The sequence below is a fragment of the Jaculus jaculus genome, chromosome 1 (assembly GCF_020740685.1).
Source record: "Jaculus jaculus isolate mJacJac1 chromosome 1, mJacJac1.mat.Y.cur, whole genome shotgun sequence".
Lineage (NCBI taxonomy): Eukaryota > Metazoa > Chordata > Mammalia > Rodentia > Dipodidae > Jaculus > Jaculus jaculus.
This window is the reverse complement of record NC_059102.1, coordinates 83,314,361-83,337,236: the sequence shown is the minus strand read 5'-3', so window position 1 is coordinate 83,337,236 and position 22,876 is coordinate 83,314,361. Positions and strand designations below refer to the sequence as shown.

Sequence of the window (22,876 nt, the reverse complement as noted above, 5' to 3'; positions counted from 1 at the left end):
GGGAAAGAGAAAGAATGAGAATGAGAATGAGAATGAGAATGGGTATGCTGGGGCCTCCAGCCTCTGCACACTCCAGATGCATGTTGCCACCTTATGCATTTTGCTTACATGGGTACTAGCGAATTGAACCTGGGTCCTTAGGCTTCATAGGCAAGTGCCTTAACCACTAAATTATCTCTCTAGCACCCCCGTTTTAAAATTTTTATTTGTTTGAGAGAGAGAGAGAGGCAGAGAGAAAGATAGAAAGAGAACCTGCCTTTTCTTTTAAAAATATTTTTACTTATTTGGAGAGAGAGAGAGAAAGAGAGAGAGAGAGAGAGACAGACATACAGACAGGCAGACAGAGGGAGGGCATACATGCATGCACCATGGCCTCTAGCCACTGCAAATTAACTCCAGATGCATGTGCCACTTTGTGCATCTCGGTTTATTTACATGGATACTGGAGAGTTGAACCTGGGTCATTAGGCTCTACAAGCAAGTGCCCTAACTTCTTAGCCATCTCTCTAGAACCCCACCTTTTTTTGGTAGCATGGTCTCACTCTAATCCAGGCTGACCTGGAACTCACTCTGTAGTTCTAGGCTGGCCTTGAACTCACAGCAATCCTCCTTTCAGCCTCCCAAGTCCTGGATTTGTGCCCAGCTCCTCTATCTCTTGTTTAAAACAGTGACTTAAGATGATGAATAAAATGCCTCAAAGCCATAGAGCTATATGGCTTAGCAACATTTTTATATAATGTGTAGTTTGATATAATGTAGCATGCACATTTAGTAAGTCTGAAGACTTAATCACCATGAACAAATTAGAAGACCCCTGTAATTGCTTAAAACTAGAGAGGTTATATGTAACTTTTACTATTGTGCAGTTTCTATGTTAGATATTTTATTGTTCAGAATGAAAGTATGCAAGGCAGCAAAGGGTGTTTTGTTTTGCCTGTATGCAGAATGCTATTACTAGAACAAGGATGGTTAAAGTTTTGTGTAGCTCTATGAACTAGACTTTTCAAGTCCACATTAAATGTGTAGGTCTATACACATTAAATCAGTTATTCCCTTATATATCACATTTTTGCACACATATATAGTTGAAATCTAGACTTAAATTATAATATAGGAAGACAGACACTAGAAGAGATGTTTGTATGGATGGGAATAACACCATGTGAGGTACACTGTACTTAAAGTTTTGCAGTGGGAATGGTGTTCTTTTTCTGGCTTGAAACCTTGGCCTTCATAGGCTAAGGTCTTTAATATGTTTATGATGTGTATGTAGACCTCTTTTGCAGTACAGTCTTGATCACATTTCCCTCATTTGGTAAATGTCTGACTTCCCTACTGGATGGAACTCCAGGGGAACAAGAAACCCTCTGTTCTGCTCACCAGGGTATTCCCTGAGCCCAGCACATACTAGGTGTATACACACTGTCCTCACAGGTGCTAATTCTTTTTAGCACTTGTAGAATTATGGATGGTTTAACAGTTAAGTCACATGTATGGGCAAATAGTCATAATTTCTGTGAAGACGAATTTCTTCTGAATTGAAACTTTTCCTCCTGGAAGGGAAAGAGAAGCTCTTAAGACAGAGTTTATAAAGGAAGCTCACGAAAGCTGTGAAAGGTCCTCAGGCTGCTGCGAGTTTACCTAAGCTGAGAACAGTTGCTGTGGGAGGGGATGTCTTCGGTGAAGCTGCCTGCAAGTTGAGCAGGGAGCTTTAGGGATACAGCTTTCCTTGGTCATCATCTGTCTTATCTGGAGTGAAGAGACATTTGCTCACATTGCCTCAAGAGATGTCACAAAAGGAGGCAATATACAACATATAATAACATAAAATGATATCATTAAAGAAAAAGTATGCAATTGACGGATCCCTTCATAAGGGAGAGGAATATTAGAACCAGATACCACCAGTGATTATACATGGCTGTGAGATTGTAGCTGGCTATGCTTTTCTTCATTTTCTAGTTATTATTTGTAATCTGGAGATATCAGGAATATTTTACCTGGCATTACTGTTTGCTTGTCTGTCTCTCTATCTCTTATAGCCTAGGCTAGTCTCTATTTCACCATGTAGCTGAAGCTGGCCTTGAAATATTGATCCTCCTGCCTCACCTCCCAAGCACTGGGATTACAGGTTGGCACCACCACACCCTGCTGGTGTTGCATAATCAGAAACCATCGTGAGCCCTGTAAGAAGAGTGTTTCCATTCTAGTATAGAGAGCCCTTGTGGTGAGACAAGAAACTGAAGTCCTGGAATGTCTTTATTTCCCAGGAGAGCTCTTAGCCTTTCAGAGTAAAACCAGTATAGCTGAACTTTAGAATCATGCTCATTTTAGGATCGTTGCTGGAATGTTCTCCAAGTGTGAGGTGCTTTTTTTTTTTTCTTTTTATAAAAAGCTTCGTCAAAGGTAGTTCCAGGAGCCAGGCATGGTGGCATTCACCTGTAAGTCTAGTACTTAGAAGTTGGAGGCAAGGAGTATCCTAGGGTTTTAGCCAGTTTGGGATACAGAGAGAGACCCTGTCTCAAACATTAAAACACAAAATCAAAGACAAAAGCATGTGGAAGAAAAAGGAAACAAAAAGCACTAGTCCACTTCAGTATTACCTATCAAATATATCAACTTAACATTGCCATTTCCAACAACCTTGCTATGACTTTCACGTTGTATGTTTTTATCACTACAATAATTTTGTTTTATATATGTAGTCTGCTTGACTAAGAACTCTAGAAGATTAGATTTTTCCCTAAGCCAAACCTGAATGACAGCCTGAATGAATGTATATTTTACTTAAAACAAAAATGATTCATTTTATTTCTTACTTGTCCTTTAGATGAAAGAATTTCTAGGTCAGGTGAAAAATCATTAGAAGGTTTTGTAGTTTTTGTAAGCCTGGTCTGTGGGTGTTTTTCCTGTCTGCTTCCCTAGCATAATGAAGCAGTGATGGATTAGAACTAGGCTGCAGCAGAGACTAGGGAGAAATCTCCCAGCATTCCTCCCTGCGGAAGCGGCAGTGATTGTAGCTGCCACTTTAACTGACATGTCTTAAATTCTCCCCTGCAGAGCCCTAGAATGCTGCCAGCCACCTCTGCAACTTCCTTGCCTAGTGCCTGATAATTAAGTCTCACTGGAGACCCAGGAATAAAACAGAAGGTGAAGACTGTTGTGGGCTCTTACATTGGGGATTGTGCCTTCTCTTTGTTAGCATTTAAAACAAATCTAGAAGAGAGGGAAAGACATCTTCATAGTGGAACTGTATTTATTCCTCCAAAGTTAACAGCGGCTGTAAGCCTGTGAGTATGTTGAATTTATTTAGCGGTGCCTGGGGGTATGATTATGAGGCTCTCTTTAAATCCCGGAGGATATAAGGAAAGCTATGTAGAATTTCTTCTGGTTGTTGTTGTTAGAAGATATTGCCTTTGTTCAAGCTCCCTGTCAAGCTTGCCAGGGCTTCTCCCACGCCCCTCTTTTCTGAGTGCTGCAATTGAAGAGGGGAGCAGGTTGTGCGCCGCAGAGGCTGTGGTCTTCCCGGTGCCATGGCCGGCGGCTGCTGCTGCAAGGTGCGCTGTGCGGCTGGCTGCAGAACAATGGCAGGGTGATGGTGATGCGTTTGTGCTGACTGTTTGTAACCTGGCTTCTTCCTACTATTTTATTTTGTTTTGTTATGGTAATTAAGACCTTAAAGATGAGTAAAGTGGCATCCATTCAGAAATAGCCTGTGTTGATTGCCCTAGACTTTCACCTCCAACTGGGTGATGTTGGTTATAGTCAGTCTCTTTGTAGCAGGTTGTAATGACTATTAGCTCCCCAAAGTGGCTTTGCATGATCGCCTTTTTCTAATTGTGCATTGGAATCTGTGCTGGTTTTTATTTATGTATTTATTTTTGTGACACTGACCCTGAACTTGGACCCTGTATTCCTGACTTATCATGTCCCACTTTCCCCCTTTGGAATTTACTGAACTAGAAGTGATGATTGGGATAGAGGTAAATTTCTGGTTCCTTTACCCCTCTTATGTTTTCTACTTGCATACCTGGTAAGTAAACAGATTCATGATTCTTATCAGCTTGCTACTGATCTCTTTCCTTTATCTTAAGCCACATTAACTAAAGTGAATTTTAAAAGTTGTTATGTTCAGAAATTGATAATAATAAGTACTTTCAAACATCAATTGGTAACAGCCATCTTTGTAGATATAATATTTGACGCAGGCTGACAAAGCTTTTTGGGTGCTAGTATTTTGGTAGAGTTCCTGCAGAATAAAATAAATGAAGGATTTTTAAAAAAGAAAATTTCTCCAACACCCAGAGTTCAAACATCTGCTGTTTATATTTTTAAACATTTTGTCACACCTAAGCTCAGCAACTTTGAATTTAATTAGGAAGGGTTGCTAAAATTAGGAAATTCTATTTTTAAATTTGCAAAGAATATTTGTTTGTTTGTTCATTCATTCTTTTTTTGACTTTCTCATCAAATGTTTACATTTGTTGCAAAGCTCTTCCCAAGCTCTGGGGATAGGATGTTAAATAGAATATTGTATTTGATCACATGGGGCAGATATTTTTTTCAGGTAATGGAGGCAGGTAAAACTACCAAATTTTCTTATTACAACCATGGTATGTATTTGAGCTGTATGAGTTTAGGTACTTTGTGGCCAGCCAGATATATGCCATACACATTTGAAGCCAATTCTTCTACAGATCTGAAGCCAAAGGCCTTTTGAGTTCTTGAACTCCACAGAGATGTTAGAAATGGTTTAATTAGCTCAATAAGCATGTAGCAGGCATTATATTAAGTGTGGAGTTTAGATCAGTAAGAAAGAACTGATCCTTGCTTTGGTGGACATCATTATTTTCTGGGAGAGGAAAAGAAAATTGGTTATTTTGTAATTGTGTGTCATAATTTTCCTATCCAGTGAAAAAGGAAGAGAGTCATCTTCAAATGTTTTCTGTGCCAGGCCCAATTCTTGGCTTAGTCTGTCTCTGTCTCTGTTTCTCTCTTTTGGTACTTTTAAATCTTTTACCTGTGTCACTCAGGACTTACGAGTGAGGAAATTAGGGTGCACAAAGGGGCAACCCATCGCCCAAGGTCAGTGGGTGCTGATGTGACCCCCTATGCTGGAAGTGGCAGCCTGTGCCCCATGCCGCCGTTGCACTGCCTGTTGTCGCTGTAGGCTGGCTGACAGGAGCTCCTTGCTTTTCTTCTGCTTTGTACTGCAGTGCCCTTCTGCAGAGCATGCATCATGAAGTGTGTGTGTATGGGGGGGGGTAGTTTTTTTGGCCTCATGCCCAGAGATCTTGTTAACATTTTTGCACTTACTTTCCACTTGCTAACACTACATTTGCACTTACATCTTACACTCATTTTAGAAAGGACATATGGACAGATGATGCTTTAGTGGTGGGGCAGTGAAGGAACATGAAAAAAGTATGTTTTAGAAAAGAAATACTGGTGGGAAGAACCAGAGATTTCTTGAGTTGCAAGTGCTGCCCATCATCTCAGTGGTTTCGGAAGAGCTGGAGTGTTCAGAGGGGCGCAGGAGCAACTATTCTTAAACATTTGATCATTGCTGATGCAGAGTAACTTTCAGCACACATATTCTAGCAGACCTCCTTTGATGTGTGGTAGTTACTAGATAGTGACCCACTTCTTTTGTTTTTGAAACTTTTTGTTGACAGCTTCCACAAATATAGACAATAAACCTTTTTTTCCCCCCCAAGGTAGGGTCTCACTCTAGCTCAGGCTGACCTTGAATTCACTATGTAGTCCCAGGCTGGCCTTGGACTCCTGGTGATCCTCTACCTCTGCCACTTGAGTGCTGGGATTAAAGGCGTGTGCCACCACACCCCACTCCACATTGACCTCACTTCTTTTTTGTAGTATTTTACTTTTCTTTATTTATTTGAGAGAGGGAAAGAGGCAAAGAAAGAGTGAGAGTACGCACACACACACACACACGTGTGTGTGTGTGTGTGTGTGTGTGTGTGTGTGTGTATGTATGAGAAAGAGAAAGAGAGAGAGAATGGGCATGCCAGGGCTTCCAGCCACTGTAAACGAACTCCAGATGCATATGCCACCTTGTGCATCTCCAGGCAGGCACCTTAACGGCTAAGTCATCTCTCCAGCTCCTGACCTCGCTTCTTGATGAGAACAGTGTCAAAGAATTTGTGGCCACCTGTAACCTACCATCCATTCCAAATTCCTCTCTCCACTTCCAGTTATATCACACACCTTAAACTCTTCAACCCTTGCTAAAGTGGGTGTTTTCAGCTTGTATTTGAACATGACATTTTAAGTTAATAGTTGTGTTCTTCCAGCAGTCCCTCTTAGAATTGCTTGTTTAAAATTTAAATACTGATTTTTATGTCCATCATATTACTTGCCCATACATACATATTTACTGTGTCCTTGCTGACAATATGATGCTCATGTTGGGCAAGACAGGCCTATGTATGTTAGAGACCTCTCCAGACTGACAATAAAACATTAAACAATGTGCTGGAGAAATAGCTTAGCAGTTAAGGCATTTGCCTGTGAAGCATAAGGACACAGGGTCGACTCCCCAGTACCCATGTGAGCCAGATGCACAAGGTGACTCATGCATCTGGAGTTAAAAAAATCAAACAAAATGTTTAGTGGCCTTGGTAACTTAATAAAGTAAAAAAAACCTTAATGCTATCCTGTGACATTATGAATTTAAGGACTTGAGGTACTCAGTATAAGAATTTGATGTGAATTTTATGCCTGATTTACTTTTCTTTTGATATTTCATTAGCATTGGTGTGGAAAGTCTTTAGTGATCAGTCAAGTGGTATAAGTGGATTTCTTTTGTGTTTATTTTAGATTAGTGGGTTATAGAACACTTTATTTGAAGCAGGTACAGGTACTGCATTTTAGAAAGTAGGGAAGCATGGGACCAAGACTTGAATTTCTCCTGTGGTTTGGGGCTGAGGTCATTATCTTCTTAGTGGGTGGGACAGAATTTGAAACTTTCCTTTGTCCAGAAAACCAGATCCTAACATACACTATCTATTTGCCATCTCACTTTAAAAATATTATCTTCATTAAAAAAAAAAAAAAAACAACTAGTAGCATCCAAGTATAGTCAAAACATTCAGTATGTTAGTTTCATATCCCAGGCTGAATACGTAGAGAACACCAGCTGTGATGATAGCCACACATGGAAATACCAAAGATTATTAAATTCTGGGACTTGAGTTTTTATATGTCTTTCCTTCTGTTTTGTTTGTTTTCCTACTAATAGATGTTTGTGGTGAGAGCCTTTGTTTGTATTAAATTTTGCTTGTGTGAATGATGGTCTCTTTGATAATATATTCATGAGTATTTTTTGTGATCTACATACGTGACTTAAAATGTGAAGTAGAAAGACTGTATTTGACACAAGGTGCTGATAGAATTAACAAAAATGTCAGTTACATATAAAACATTGAGTATCTCTGTATTGAGACCTTCCTGGGTTAAATTCATAATCACTACAACAAAAGAAGTATACCAACTCTCTTACTATAGGGAAGGCCACGGCTGGTTCTGCAAACAAAGAAGGATTAATCTCCTCAGGCAAGGAGAGAGGGCAGTACTTCAGGGTGAGGGGGTAGAGATGCAGGCTATGCATGGGCTCAACATCATGGACTTCCATTAACTGAGGCTGACCTGGCTACAGCTGCTGTTGAATGCCAAATCTGCCAGCAGCAGAGGCCAACTCTTAGCCCCTGATATGGTAGTATTCCTCGGGGTGACCAGCCAGCAACTTGGTGGCAAGTTGACTATGTTGGACCTCTTCTGTCATGGAAAGTGCAGTGTTTTGTCCTTACTGGAATAGACACTTATTCTGGGTATGTATTTGCCTTTCCTTTTTGTAAGGTTTCTGCCAAAACTACCATCCGTGGGCTTACAGAATGCCTTATCCACCATCATGACATTCCAGACAGCATTGCTTCTGACTAAGGAACTCACTTCACAGCCAAGGAAGTGTGACAGTGGGCTCATGATCATGGAATCCACTGGTCTTAACCATGTGCCCCATCACCCTGAAGCAGCTGGCTTGATAGAAGGGTGAAATGGCTTTTTAAAGAAACAGCTACAGTGCCAACTAGGTGGCAGTAGCTTGGAGGGCTGGGGGAGTGTCCTCCAGCAGGCTGTATATGCTTTGAATCAGCGTCCTATATATGGTACTGTTTCTCCCATAGCCTGGATTCATGAGTCCAGGAATCAAAGGGTAGAAATGGGAATGGTACTGCTTACCATCACCCCAAGTGACCCATTAGCCAAAATTTTGCTTCCTGTTTCCAGTCTTATGCTGTGCTGGCCTTAGAGGTCTTGGTTCCAGAGGGGGGAGTGCTTTTGCCAGGAGGCACAAAGAATATTCCATTGAACTGGAAACTAAGACTTCCCCCTGGCCACTTTGGGCTCCATCTGATGCCCTTCAGTCAACAGGCTAAGAAGGAAGTTACAGTGGTAACAGGAGTGATTGATCCAGGCTACCAGGGGGAAATCAGACTGTTTCTTCACAACGGAGGTGAGGCAGTGTATGTCTGGAGTACAGGAGATCCTTTAGGGCATCTCTTGGTGTTACCATGCCCTGTTGTCAAAGTCAATGGACAACTACTACTACCCAATCAAGGCAACATGATAGATGGCCCAGGTCCTTTAGGAATGAAGGTATGGGTCACCTCTTCAGGTCAAGGACTGAGACCCACTAAGATACTTGCTAAAGGCAGATATATACAGAATGGGTAGTAGAAGAAGATAATTACATACACCAGCTAAGGCCATGTGATCAGTTACAAAAACGAGGACTGTAATTGCCTGAGTCCTACCTTGTTAAGAGTGTTTGTACATATGTATGTCAATATTAAGATATTTCTGTTTTTTCCTATATTTAGCTATTAATATAATTCATATTGATTGAGATTATATCACTAGTTAACAGTTGTTGAATTTATATTTACCTTATTAGATATTAGAGACTAATCATTCCCCAAGGGAGCTTGCCTTGTGTTGGGGGGAATATTGTGCATTTTGATTTGTATGTGGGATAGTTAAATTGTGTTAGGTGGAATTACGACCTTGTTACTATCTTCATTAGGAAATTAAATAGGATGTAAGGAGATATGGTTTGGTGTCAAGTTGACAAGGGTGGACTTGTCATGGTTAAGTTCTGTTGTCAGTTGGATCAGATTAGGAAGCCACAGACATTCCTTTTGGTTGGGTCTCTAAGGTTATTTCCAGGAAGGATTAACTGAAGACAAAGTCCTTCCTCCAGAGTCAGCTCTTCACTCAGAGTGGCCAGCCCTCCTGGAGGAGGGCTTTATGTAAGGAAGCTCTGGGAGAAAAGATTCCTTCCTCCCACCTAGTTGCCAATGCTGCATGCTGCCTCCCAGCATGGACTAAAGACCAGCGTGGACTGAAGACCAGCTGCTCTCAAGGAAGCCTTCAGGCCTTCAGTGCAAAATGGGGACTGCTGAGGCATCCAGCCATGTGGACTGAGCAGCTGCTTTGATTCTCAGGCCTGTAGACTGCTATAGGTGGACTGCCATAAGCTAATCCAATAAATCCCCCTTTATAATACAATTCATCAGTTCTGTTCCTCTAGAGAACCCTGACTAATACAATGGTGAAGGTTCTTGTTTTTGTTGAAAGCTGATTATTTGTGAATGGAGGTCTCTTTGATAATATATTCATGAGTATTTTCTATGATCTATGTATGTGACTTAAAATGTAAAGTAGAAAGACTATATTTGACACAAGGTGCTAATGGAATCAACAAAAATGTTAGTTACATATAAAACATTGAGGATCTCTGGACTGAAACATTCCTGGGTAAAATTCATAATCACCACACCTAAAGAAATAGACTAACACTCTTACTGTGATGAGATCTATATTCTAATCAGAGAGCCAGATGAGAGATACAAGCTAGTCTGGGAAAATGACTTTTGGTGGTCTTTACCTTTTCTCTTTCCCATGGATCACGAGGCAAATGAAAGGAAAAGTTGCCTTTGCAATTTCTTTTAAAGACCAGGTGTCTTGCTATTCTTTGTTTTAGGTTTTGGGCTTTTAAAGTGGCAAATAGCTTCTCATTCAGTGTCACACTGAAAGCCTGCATTGGCTCTGCATCCTGAAAATATCTGTCTCTCTAATGTAGGGGCATAGTGGAATAGGCAAAGTATTGCTTTTAGTGGCTACTGCCCAGTGACTTCCGGAAACATTTCACAGAGCTGCTGAGTAGCAGGAATGTCCTCGTCTGTGTAATGGGGAGTTCTTGGCTCTCTTCACTTAACTCTTGTAACAACATCAGCACCAATCACAGTCCTTCCCAGTTAGGTAAAGTTTCAGTTTACAAAGTGATTTTAATTAAGTTGTGCATGATGGTACACTCCTTTAATCTCAGCACTAGGGAGGCAAAGGTAGGAGGATTGCTGTGAGTTAAAGGGTCAGCCTGGAACTACAGAGAGAGTTCTAGGACAGCCTCGGCTAGAGTAAGACCTTACCTCAAAACAAAAAAAACCAAACAAACCCACAAATAACAACAACAAAAATAGAAAATAGAAATGAGGTGATTTTACAGTACAGGATGCATATCAGTTTTGGACAACTCCACCAAACAGGCAGGATGGGTGTTGTTCTCTCCTCTGCTTTTGCAGAGGGAAGGAGGGTGACCCAAAGTAAGACATACTTGGGATAGCATACCAGAGTCCTGTCTCCTTGTATACCAGCTTACATTCTCCTAAATTCCTACAGTCCTTTGGTGAGAAAGGATCTGTCAGAGGCAAAATTTTCTCTTGGAAGTGAGTCTTCCAAAAAGGAAGAGTTTTTTTTTAATTTTTCTTTCCACTTAAAAACATGATCAGCTCAGAAACCTGGTCCTGACAATGGCAGAGAAGACTCAAAAGATTGTGACGATTGTTCCTGGAGTAGTTGGGTGTGTGGGAAATGAAATCAGAGGAGATGAGACTATGGGACCGAGGACGGTCATCCACCCGACTCACAAATTGTTGTGGAGGCCAAGCCCGAAGTTTCTGCTGAAGGTGGCCAGGTAGAAGAGCAGGCACTTATCATAAATGCTTGTCCAGATAACATCACTCCTGACTGAAGAACTGGAATCCAAACCTATGATGATTTGCACCAATAATTTGTCTGAAGTTGGCTGTTATTCCCAGCCTTGAAAACAGGAGATAATAATGTCGTTGAGTCAAAAGCATATATAGGCAGAAATGTCATGTTGACAAGTGGCTGAATCATTGGGGCCAACTGATTTTGAAGCTGCCCTAGAGAATACAGTGATCTGTGGTGCTGACCACCTTTTGCTGGTGCATGCTGAAAGACCACAGCCCCAGACACTACAGCTAGACTTCTTGATGAAAATCTTGCCCAGCTATCACTACCTGAAGAAGCTACCACCACCTGAGGAGGCTCCACTCCAGTGAAGAATTAGGAGCGGTGCATGATGTCAAGCCAGTTTATCTTTGCTGTCTTTTGAAAGGGCCAAAATGTTGGTGTAGCCTTAGCAGTTTGCAGAATAATACATGCTGACTTTATTTTGTAAAATTGCATTACGGAAAGAAGTAAAGGAATCTCATTGTAAGTGTACTTTAGAATTTATTCAAAATATATTCTTTTCCCAAATCTATGATGTAGTCCTCCTTCAGTACTTGGTACTCATTTGGCTCATTGCCAAACACCGGCAAGGGGACACTGCTCATAACACCCATAAGCCTGCTGCAAACAATACACTGCCTCCAGGAGGCATTAATTCCCAAATCTCCATCAGCTGGGAACCCGGCATTCAGAAGACCTATGTTTATGGGGGACACCAGGAGGCTTTAATTCCCAAATCTCCATCAGCTGGGAACCCAACCTCAGAACACCTACGTTTATGGGGACACCTGAACCAAACCACCATAGGTCGGAAGATTCCTCACAGTCAGCATCTATAGCTATGTATGTGTTGCCTGATTTTTCTTGGGGTACTGACATGAGAAATGTGGGTAACTTACATCACTGGCATTCTTCTGATTAGCCTGCAAAGTAAAAGAGGGTTAACAGCTTTAGGAAGAACTGTGTCTGGCGGTCTGATGGAGATTTGACCCTGACAGCAAATAAGGTGGTTTGCAACTCAGTGGAGTAGCCACGAGGAAGAAGTGATAGACACAGACACCTCACCATTAGTTTTTGCAAGTGAAAAAAAGTTTCCCAGTAACCCAAGGGAAATATATAAGCATGGGAAAAATGCTCTTGGATAAAACTCATTTTGTAGCATGGTATGCTTGTGGTGATGTTAATGTAAAATTTAAAGCATAGGTAGAATTTAAAGTATATTCAATGTGTATGAAAGCATGAAGGATAAGAAGGATCTAATTTAAACTTGTTGTTAGAAGCAGGTCTGGCTTACTACTTGAAAGTCAATACTTGGGAAATAAGACATTGATGGGAAAGAAATCAGTTTTACTCAAGAGTATGTATACACCTGTCATCCTGGCACACACATACAATCCCAGCCCTTGGGAGACTGAAGCAGGATTGTATGTTTGAGGACAGCACATCTGTGGAGCGAGACGCTGTCTAGAACAAAATAAAAACCATATCCTTAGACGATCTGGAAGCTGTTATACCAGATCCCCATCTTTCAGATCCCAGGACTGCCAAGAGCCTTTATAGGGAGGGAAAGGGGACCGTGGGCAAGGCTATGTGCTGAGCAGGGTCTTCACCATTCAGCCGCCTTCTTTTTAACTTTTTCTCTAGCTTGTGCGTGGAATGACCCTCAGCCTCCTGAGACTAATTCCTTTTGTTCTTTAGATGTAGTACTTTTTGCAGTTGACATTTTTTTTGTGTTAGTTGATGAACTATAGGAAGGTTATTTAATATGATGGTTACCCCATGTTCTGGATTCTATATATCTAAAGATAGATTATTTAGCAGTTAGCATCTTAATCATTCAGGTACAGTTCTCTTTGGATTTAGAATGCCTTGCAAAGAGAAGGGTAACCTTACAAAGGAAACTTTCAAACGAATTATTAATACTGTTTTTGTGTTTTTCTTTTTTTCTTAAAGGTAGGGTCTCACTCTATCCCAGGCTGATGTGGAATGCACTCTGTAGTTTCAGGCTGACCTCTGGCTCATAGCAATTCTTCTACCTCTGTCTCCTAAGTGCAAGAATTAAAGGCTTGAGCCACCATACCTGGCTCTATTAACACTTCTGTGCCTCAATAAAGATGAATAAAATCTACTGTTATTATATTCTGTAGATTTCAAGCCTTTTGTGCCAGGTAAGGATACAATAACTAGCTTTTGCCAAAAGGTCAGTTTTAATGAGTATATTAGTTACCTTCTTGCTGCTGGGACAGAATACCTGACAAAAATTGGTTTAAGGGTAGGAAGTTGTGATGGTTTGATTCAGGTGTCCTCCATAAACTTAGATGTTCTGAATGCTAGGTTCCCAGCTGATGGAGATTTGGAAATTAACGCCTCCTGGAGTTAGTATATTGTTAGAGGTGGGCTTATGGGTATTATAGCCAGTTTCTCCTTGCCAGTGTTTGGCATACTCTCCTGTTGCTATTATCCGCCTGATGTTGTCCACCTTCTTTGCCATCGTTTGTCCCTGCCATTGTGGAGTTTCCCGTCAAGCCTGTAAGCCAAAAGAAAGCCCTCTTTCCCCACAAGCTGCTCTTGGTTGAGCGACTTCTACCAGCAGTACAAACCTGACTGCAACAGTAAAGTGGTACCGAGGAGTGGGATTGCTGCTAGACACCGGACTCTGTGGCTTTGGCCTTTTGGAGTTGATTTTCAAGAGGAACGTTGAAGGATTTGAAACCTTGGCCCAAGAGATGCCTTGCAGTGCTGTAAGTATAGCTTGATGGACTATTCTGGCCAGAGTTGAAAGACCTGAATGCAGTTAGAACTATGGACTGTGAGGTTTGCCTTAGGAGGGTGAGAAAGAGCTTTGTCTGGACTGGGCTAGCAGTTTGCGTGAAAAGCTTGCTGTTATGCCCATGTCTTGAGAAGTTGTGCAGGGTTGCATTACATACAAATGAACTGGTATGAGCAGAGGGATATGGCACAGAAAGAAAAATCTTTGGGTGAACTGCTGCCCATTCACCTGCAATTGAGAGATTACAACCTTTGAGATTGAATCAGCTGACCTGCACTGGGGCAACAGGAAGAATGTAGTCTTTTGAAGGGGCTGAGTGCTCAAGGAGTGTCCTGTTCTTCAAAGTCTGCTTTATTCCCCCTGGATTAACAAATTGGCACCCTACCTGGTATTGTGTAGTGTAAGAAAGAGAGGGTCATTGAGTTTGCAACATGGTCCTGTGCTTTGGAAATGGCCATGGGCAGTGTGAAGCAGGTTGGCTTGTTGCCTGCATGGGGACCCCATGGGACCATCAGGATGAACCATGGATTGCAGTGAACACCCAGTGGAGATGTTTGAGACCATGAGATAGCTGCTAAGGAAAGCTGCGTGTCCCGATGAAGTTTTCCAGGACTGTGAGTAGCCTAGCTGGAGGGGCAGAATTGGAATGCCAGAGACTTGTTGCTGATTAGAATTATCAGACTTGGAGATTTGTCACTGGCTAGAGTTGTTGGACTTGGAGCTACAGAGTTTGGTGTTTGCCCTGGTTGTTTTGAATCCTGTATATATTGCTCGAGTATTCCTTTGCTATGCCCAGTGCCATCTTTTGCAGTGTGCAAGTTTATTCTGTGCCATTATGGTTTTTTTTTGAGGTTATTTATTTATTTTTGGTATTATGGCTCAGTTAAAAGATCTTGCACTATGGGGATGTATGAACAACATTGGAATTGATAAAAACTATGGAAAAATTTTAAAGTTGGATGAATATATTGCATTTTATATCACATATGGTTATCAGCGTATGGGGCCAAGGGTGGGATGTGGTGGTTTGATTTAGGTGTCCCCCATAAAATTGGATGTTCTGAATGCTAGATTTCCAGCTGATGGATATTTGGGAATTTATGCCTTCTGGAGGGAGTGTATTGCTGGGAGCAGTCTTATGTGTGTTACAGCCATTTTCCCCTTGCCAGTGTTTGGCACACTCTCCTTTTGCTGTTGTCTACCTGATGTTGACCGGCAGTGATGTCCACCTTCTGCTCATGCCATCGTTTTCCCCTGCCATTGTGGAGCTTCCCCTTGAGCCTATAAGCCAAAATAACCCCCCTTTCCCACAAGCTGCTCTTGGTTGGGTGATTACCAGCAATGTGAACCTGACTGCAACAGAAGGGTTTATCTCAGCTTACAGTTAGTTACAGGTTATCATGCATGGGAAGGCATAGAGACAGGAGCTTAACACAGAGTTGGTCCCATTCATCCCATAGTGAGGAAGTAGAGAGAGTGTTGAACTCTGCTGCTCAGCCGGGTCTCTCCTTTTTATATAGCCTAGGACCTCGCCCATGGAATGGTGCTGCCCACATTTTACATGCATCTTCTCGCCTTCATAAACATAATCGTAGTAACTCCTCCTAGAAATGCACAGAGGCTAACTTAGTCTGCATAATCCTTCACAGACAATTCTAGGTCTTATCAAGTTGACAGTCAATTTCGTTGAGCATCATTAATCAGGTAGCACCCTACTGCAAGTACTGCTTCACCAAGGAAGCATGAAGAGAAACTGCTATAATGTGGTCACAAATGCAAGAAAGTAGTCTGTCCATACTTAGAGGTTAGTTGTATTAGCTGCTTGTCAAAGTCTCTAGGAAAAGATTAGTTGGTGGTTTCTAATTGTTTAACCTTAAGTTTCTTCTTTTTTTACTATTTACATTGAGCTGAGTTTTGGCTTGCTTAGTTAATGATCTAAACATACTGGACCTATCTTAACAAAATGTCCTTCCAATGAATTATTTTAAAACATATTATATTTACCTGGCACATAGCTGACTTAGGTTTACTTTTAGTGTCTTTTGATTAAATGGCCTATCAAGTCATTGGGGAAAAATGATACACTCTGAAAAATGAACTTGGGGCTAAATAGCAAAAGATTAAAAAAAATACACAGCATATCTTTTACCATATACTCTAATTTTATAAATGAATTAAAAAAATCACATATATCAGCATGTAAAACTATCTGAAAATGTTTTTGTAAATATGTCCTCAAAATCACAAATATTATGATGGCTCAGTGGTTAAGTTGTTTGCCTGCATAGCCTAATGACCTGGGTTCAATTCCCTAGTACCCATGTGAAGCTGGATGCACAAAGTGATACATGTAACTGGAGCTCGTTTGCAGCAGCTAGAGGCCCTGACATGCCCATTCTCCCTGTCTCTGCTTAGAAATAAAGAAATCAATAAAAATATTTTTAAAATCACAAATGTTATTAAAGAATGATAGTTTTTATTAAGTAAAAATATAACCATTGGAGAATTTTTTGTTTTGTATTTAAAGCTAAAGTCAACTGAGAAAAGGGAGACTTTGGACACATTTCAGAGACCTTGGATTTCTAACCTGTACAGATCAGTCTGTAGGAGAACAGAGGAGTGAGAATGTTCCCAAAGGACAGTGAGAGTTTTCAAGCCTTGCTTGTAACTGCTTTCTATACTTAGTGTACTAGAGCCCTGCCTATGAAAATGCTTGCATTTTTTTTTTTTCAGGTAGGGTCTTATTCTAGTCTCAGGGAGGCTTCACACTCACAGCAATCCTCCTATCTCTGCTTCCTGAGTGCTAGAATTAAAGGCATGTGCCACTATGCCTGGTTTCACTGTTGTTTTCATGTTAGGGGGCTTAGGATATGGCTCAGTTGATACAGTGCTTGCCTAGAACGCTCAAGGCCCTTTATTTAATCTATAGTACTTCATAGAACTGGGCATGGCAGGCGAAGAAAATCATAAGTTTGAGGCCATCCGTACCTATGTAGTGAATTTGACACCAGTGTGGGATACATGAGACTCTATCTCAAAACACACACACTCACACACACACCCAGTTTTTATGTTGAGAAATAAGCTTGTAAGCTGTATTTCCTTACCTGGAGAATTTACCTTCCCTGCTCCCCCCACCTACCCATTGGTAAGAATAAGCTCTGCTTTCCTCTATGTGATATATAAAACTTAGGGAACTTAATATGTCCAAAATTGAAAGCTGAATGTAAAGCGTTACTGGTCATTGGGAAGTTTGAAAAGTGGGGTACAATGAAACCCTACCTATTCAGGGCATTAAAAAAAATCTTCAAATTAAAAAAAAAACTTCCCTAAAGAGACAGTTTTTCCTTAGGGGCCATGTACTGGTACAGTGGATGGAAGCTGAAAGAGACTCTGGCGATTTTATTGTACTATAGGACAGAACCTATTCTTAGACTCTTCTCCCTTTTGTGAAGTTTGTTTGGCTCAAAACAGTGACCTAAAATTCTTCAAAGTACATTGGTCCTCACTGTCTTGATGTTCCTTCAGCTCTGTAGGAAATAAGCCAGTTTATTAAAGAAAAGCTATATTTAAAAAAAAAAAAACCATTTTTTAAAAAAAAATGTGTTTGAGAGAGAGAGAATGAATGAAAATGGGCAAGCCAGAGCCTCCAGCCACTGCAAACATGCTTCAGACACATGTGCATTTGGTTTACATGGGTCCTGGGGGAATCGAACCTGTCTCCTTTGGCTTTGTAGGCAAGTGTCTTAACCACGTAGCTATCTCTCCAGCCTACAAAAAAATATCTTTTAATGTACATGCTATTTCCCTCAGGAATTTATCAAGAAACAATCAAGTAAATGTGTGGTTGGGCTTTGTGGTGGCTTGATTTAGGTGGCCCCAGCTGGTGAAATTTGGGAATTGGAGCCTCCTGGAGGAGGCATGTTGTTGGGGGCTGGCTTATGTGTTGTGGTTTGTATTAGATACCTCCTGTAAACTCATGTGTTCTGAATTGTAGCTCCCCAGCTGATTTCAGTTTGAAAATTGGAGCCTCCTGGAGGAGGTGTGTTGTTGGGGACGGGCTTTGGGGTATTGTCAGTTTCACCTTGCCAGTGTTAGTACACTTTCTTGCTGTTATCTGCTATTGTCCACCTGATGTTGGGCAGGAGGTGATGTGTAACTTCTGCTAATGCCACCATGGAGCTTCCCCTGAAACCCATAAGTCAAAATAAACCCTTTCTTCCCATTAGCTGCTTTGGTTGGGCGATTCATCCAAGCAATGAGAAAGTAACTGCAACAGTAAAATTGGTACCAGAGGAATAGGGTTGTTGCTGCTAGAAACCTGATTGTGTAGCTTTTGGCATTTTGGAAGTAATTTGTGGGAGGAATGTGTAAGGATTTGAAACCTTGGTATAAGAGATGTCTTGCAATGCTGAAGGCAGAGTTTCATGGACCATTCTGGTTAGAGTTGAAAGAACTATGGACTGTGAGGTTTGGCTTATGAGGGGGATGAAAGAACTTTGTAGGGACTGGGCTAGAAGCAGTTTATGTGAGAGGCTTGCTGCTTTCTACCTGCCTGTGTCCTGAGAACTTGTGCAGGGTTTTGTTGTATAGAAATGGACTAGTGTGAGCACAGATACGGCACAGAAAGCAAAGAAAGCTTTGGTTAAAGGCAACAGCTTGGTTCATATGCATTTTTGAGAGATTACAAGCATTGAGATTAGTCCAGCTGTTCTGCATTGGGACAGCAGGAAGAATGTGGACTCTTCAAAGTAGGGGGTCTGAATGTTGAAGGAGTGACCTGTACTATGACAGTATAACAAATGCAGGAAAGAGTCATTAGATTTGTAGCACGGTTTTGGTTTTTTGGAAATGGCCATGGCCAGTATGAGGTAGTGTTGTTGGAAGTTCCTGCTTGGAGACCCAGTGGAGCCATGATGATGAACTGTGGGTTGCAGTGGAGATACCAGGACCCTGGGATGGCTGCTAAAGGAGAGCTGCTGTCTTAGAATTGTTCCCCTACCTGCAGCAGCCTAGATGGAGGGGCAGAATTGGAACTTCAGAGACTTGTCACTGGTTACATGGAGTTACAGGATTTGGTGTCCCTGTTTGTTTTAAAATCTTGTATTGATTCAATCTTTGCTTGTTATGCCCAGTGCTATCTTTTGCATTATGAATGTTCATTCTGTGCTATTATGCTTTTTTAAAAATTTTTACAGGCTAACAGTTAGATCTTGGACTATGGGGATGTTTGAACAGCATTGGGACTGATAAAAACTATGGGGACTTAAAGTTGGATGGAATGCATTGCATTTTACATCACAGATGGTTGTGAGTTCATAGGGTCAGTATCAGAAGGTGGTGGCTTGAATTAGATGTTCCCCATAAACTCACGTGTTCTGAATGCTTGATCCCTAGCTGATGCCAGTTTGGAATTGGAGCCTCCTGGAAGAGGTATATTGTTGGAGGCAGGTTTTTTATAGCCAGCTTCCCCTTGCTAGTGTGTGACTCACCATCTTGCTACTGTTTGTACCTGCTGTGGCAGAAGTGATACTCCGCCTCTGCTCATGCCATGTTTCCCTGCCATCATGGCGCTTCCCCTTCAATATGTGAGCCAAAATAAACCCTTTCCTCCAGCAAACTGCTTTTGGTTGGGTTCTTTGTGCCAGCAAGTGAAGATAAGACTTACTGACATAGTTTATAATAGCAAGTTTGGGAGCAAAATGTGTGCCTAGCAGTGGTATTTCTACCCAATAGAGTGCTAGACAGATATTGTGATAAACTATGATAAAATAGCACTCTTTCTTCTTTAAAACTTTGTATTGATGAGCTTCATTTTATACATATATATATTTCACTTATTGTGTTTTTATCATAATTCCCTCCCACCGAACCTTTCTTCTTTCCATCTAGTCCCTTTTCCGCTTTGATGTCGGTATTGTACAGGTCTTGTGCTGCTAACCATAGTTGCTGTGAAGTCATTTCCCATTGGGAAGACAGTGTTCCAAAGCACTCCTCTCCATCCTCTGATTCTTACATTCTTTCTGCCTCATCTCCCCCAATGTTCTCTGAGCCTTGGATGGTGTGATAGAGATGTCTTACTTATCACTGAACACTAAAAATTCATTTACTCTCAGCATTGTGACTAGTTGTAAATCCCCAGTAGTCACCACCAACAGCAAAAAGAAGTTTCTTTGACAAAAGCTGAAAGCAGTGCTGCCTATAGGTGTAAGCATGAATATTCAGAGGAAAATTTGATGAGAATGGTATATCCATTTAGCCAAACAGTAGGAGTAATTTCCTCCTTAGGGTTTACGGCCTCCCTGGCTCCTTAGCCACAGGCTTTTGATTAGGTTCTTAATACCAGGTATGAATTCCCTCCCATGAAATGGGCTTTAAATCCATTCAGAGAGCAGTTGGTCACTCCCATAACAACTATGCCATTGGTGTATGAGTGGCAAATGTTGCCTGGCTATCAGTCTAGGGGTCTACTGTTGATGACTCACTGTTGTAGTTACCTTCTTGTTGCTGGGACAAAACACCCAACCAAAAGCAACTGATAGGAGAAAAGGGGTAATTTTGGCTTATGGATTCGAAGTGAAGCTTCAGGATGCCAGGAAAAGATGGTAGAGCAGAGGCTAGACATCTCTTTTGCCACAGAATATGGAAAACATACTGCAGTAAGAAAGTGAGCCAAGCTCTGGCAAGTGGGAGTAGTCAGACCATAAAGCTGGTTCCCCACAACACGTCTTCTCCAGCATGGATCCATCTCCCAAATTGCCCCCAGTTGGGGACCATATATTCAAAACACATGAGTTTATGGGGGACTGATTGAAATTACCTCTCCCTTAGCAGTAGCACTTCTCTGTACTAGAACATCAGCAGGGAGGAGGAGGCTTCCAGTGTGGTTTCTCAGTGTCCTACAACCAAAGCATGCAACACTATATTTCTTGAAAAGAAAAGGTTTAGGATAAAAGCAGCTGATAATTTTTATCTCTGATAAAGTTTTTTTTTTTTTTTTTTTTTTTTTTTGGTTTTTCGAGGTAGGGTCTCACTCTAGCCCAGGCTGACCTGGAATTCACTATGGTGTCTCAGGGTGGCCTCGAACTCACGGCGATCCTCCTACCTCTGCCTCCCAAGTGCTGGGATTAAAGGCGTGTGCCACCACACCCAGCATCCAATAAAGTTTTTTAAATAAAATCTGAAATAGGCATGATGGCTCACATCTGTGATGCCAACACATGGGAGGCTAAGGCAGAAGGATTGCTGTGAACTTGGTGAGTGAACCTGGGGTGAGTTTGAGACTGGCCTGAGCTACAGAGCAAAACCTTATCTCATAAAACAAAAACAAAATAAAACAAAGGTGTGAAAGGACATACACATGAAATGAATGATGGATCAGCGAAACAGTTTAGGCATGGTAGCACACTCTGTAATCTTAATATAGCAAGTTCCAGCATAATCATGGTTACATAGCAAGACACTGTCTTGGAAAGTACATGAATAAAAGACATGGTATTAAAAAAGCTTTATAACACTATGGCTATATTTCCAGCATGTTCAACATAAAACAGTAGAATTGGATTGATTTTTGAATTTAAGAAGTAATGGAGTTAATTGAGTTAAAAGTTAATTGAGGGGCTTATAATGTGTTCTTGTATTTGTGCATTTGTATAGCCTTTTCTCACAGGACTTTGCCTTTTAAATCAACAGATCTCCCTCAGATATGGCAACAAGCAACTTTCACTTTGTGTCATGCGATACAAAACGGACATCCAGGCAGCTTGGAGCATCTGATGTGAGCAGGTCAGAAGGGGCGTGGGCATTGTTGGAGGGTCCTTTGGTGAAGGAGGTACTGGTACTCAGTGCCTTGTGTTCCTTACTTCATTGAAGTTGGGGAGCTGAGCATTATGGTGCACAATTTGCAGACTAAGGAAGAAGATGCATAGCTGGCAAGGGACTCAGTGATTTGTTAAAAGCAAAACTAAATAGAGCTATGTCATCCCAACTTCCTGTCTTGTTTTGTTTTTAAGACAAGGTCTCAGGCTGGCCTTGAACTTGCAGAGTCCCTCTGCCTTATGCTGAGATTCCATTCCAGGTGTGCACCTACATGCTTGGCCTGTCTTTTTTTGTTTGTTTTTTGTTTTTTTGAGGTAGGGTCTCACTCTAGCCCAGGCTGGCCTGGAATTCACTATGGAGTCTCAGGGTGACCTCAAACTCACAGCAATACTTCTATTTCTGCCTCCCGAGTGCTGGGATTAAAGGCATGCGCCACCACACCTGGCTTTTTTTTTTTTAATCTGTGAAGGTTTTTTTTTTTTTTTTTTCCCTTGGAGTGTGGGTGGGTGGATGTGTAGTGTATGCACATGTGTACAGAAGTGTAGAAGCCAGAGGAGAACACTGCGTGTCTTTTTCTTATTGCTCACCCGTATGGTTTTCCTTGAGGTGGCTTCTCTTCTTCAACTCAGAATTACTGGCCCCAGCAATTCTCTGGTCTCTGCTGCCAGAGTTAAAGTTGTGTGTGGCTATGCTTAGCTTTGTACATTGGTTCTGGGGGGTTGAACATGGTGGACTCTGGCCCAAGAGGCCCACAACCTTTAGTGGTAAGCACTCTTAACTGTTGAGCTATCTCCCCAGCCCCCATCTTTAAAGTAAAATTCTTTAAAAAGGAGTCTCCCATAACTTGCCGGCCTTGAACTTGATATTTTAGTCAAGGATTACCTTGAACTCCTAATCCTTCTTCTACATCTCAAATTCTGGGATTAGAGGTGTGCACCACCATGCCTAGTTTGACAATTATTCTTAACAATTACATGAATAATATAATTACATTATCAAACATCAAACATTGGGGAAGACAGAGGAATAAAGAAACATTAACCACACTGATGACCATCATAATACACATGGTTACTTTTTTTTTGTTTATTTATTTGAGCGTGACGGGGGTGGGGAGGGAGAATATGGGTGCACCAGGGCCTCCAGCCACTGCAAACGAACTCCAGATGTATG

The 22,876-nt window shown here is 41.4% G+C and overlaps 1 protein-coding gene and 1 pseudogene across 5 annotated transcripts in view; both read left to right on the top strand.

Moving 5' to 3' along the window:
* The window catches only part of Ttc39b (tetratricopeptide repeat domain 39B), a 170,709-nt gene that overhangs the window by 69,503 nt on the left and 78,330 nt on the right, over window positions 1–22,876 (top strand). For 2 of the 5 annotated variants that reach the window (XM_004658434.2, XM_045152182.1), the window contains one exon: window positions 21,578–21,670. In XM_004658434.2, coding sequence (XP_004658491.2) covers window positions 21,578–21,670 — 93 coding nt within the window. The other 3 variants (XM_045152184.1, XM_045152187.1, XM_045152186.1) reach the window with 3 other exon arrangements.
* Window positions 10,890–11,452, top strand: LOC101596029 (annotated as a pseudogene).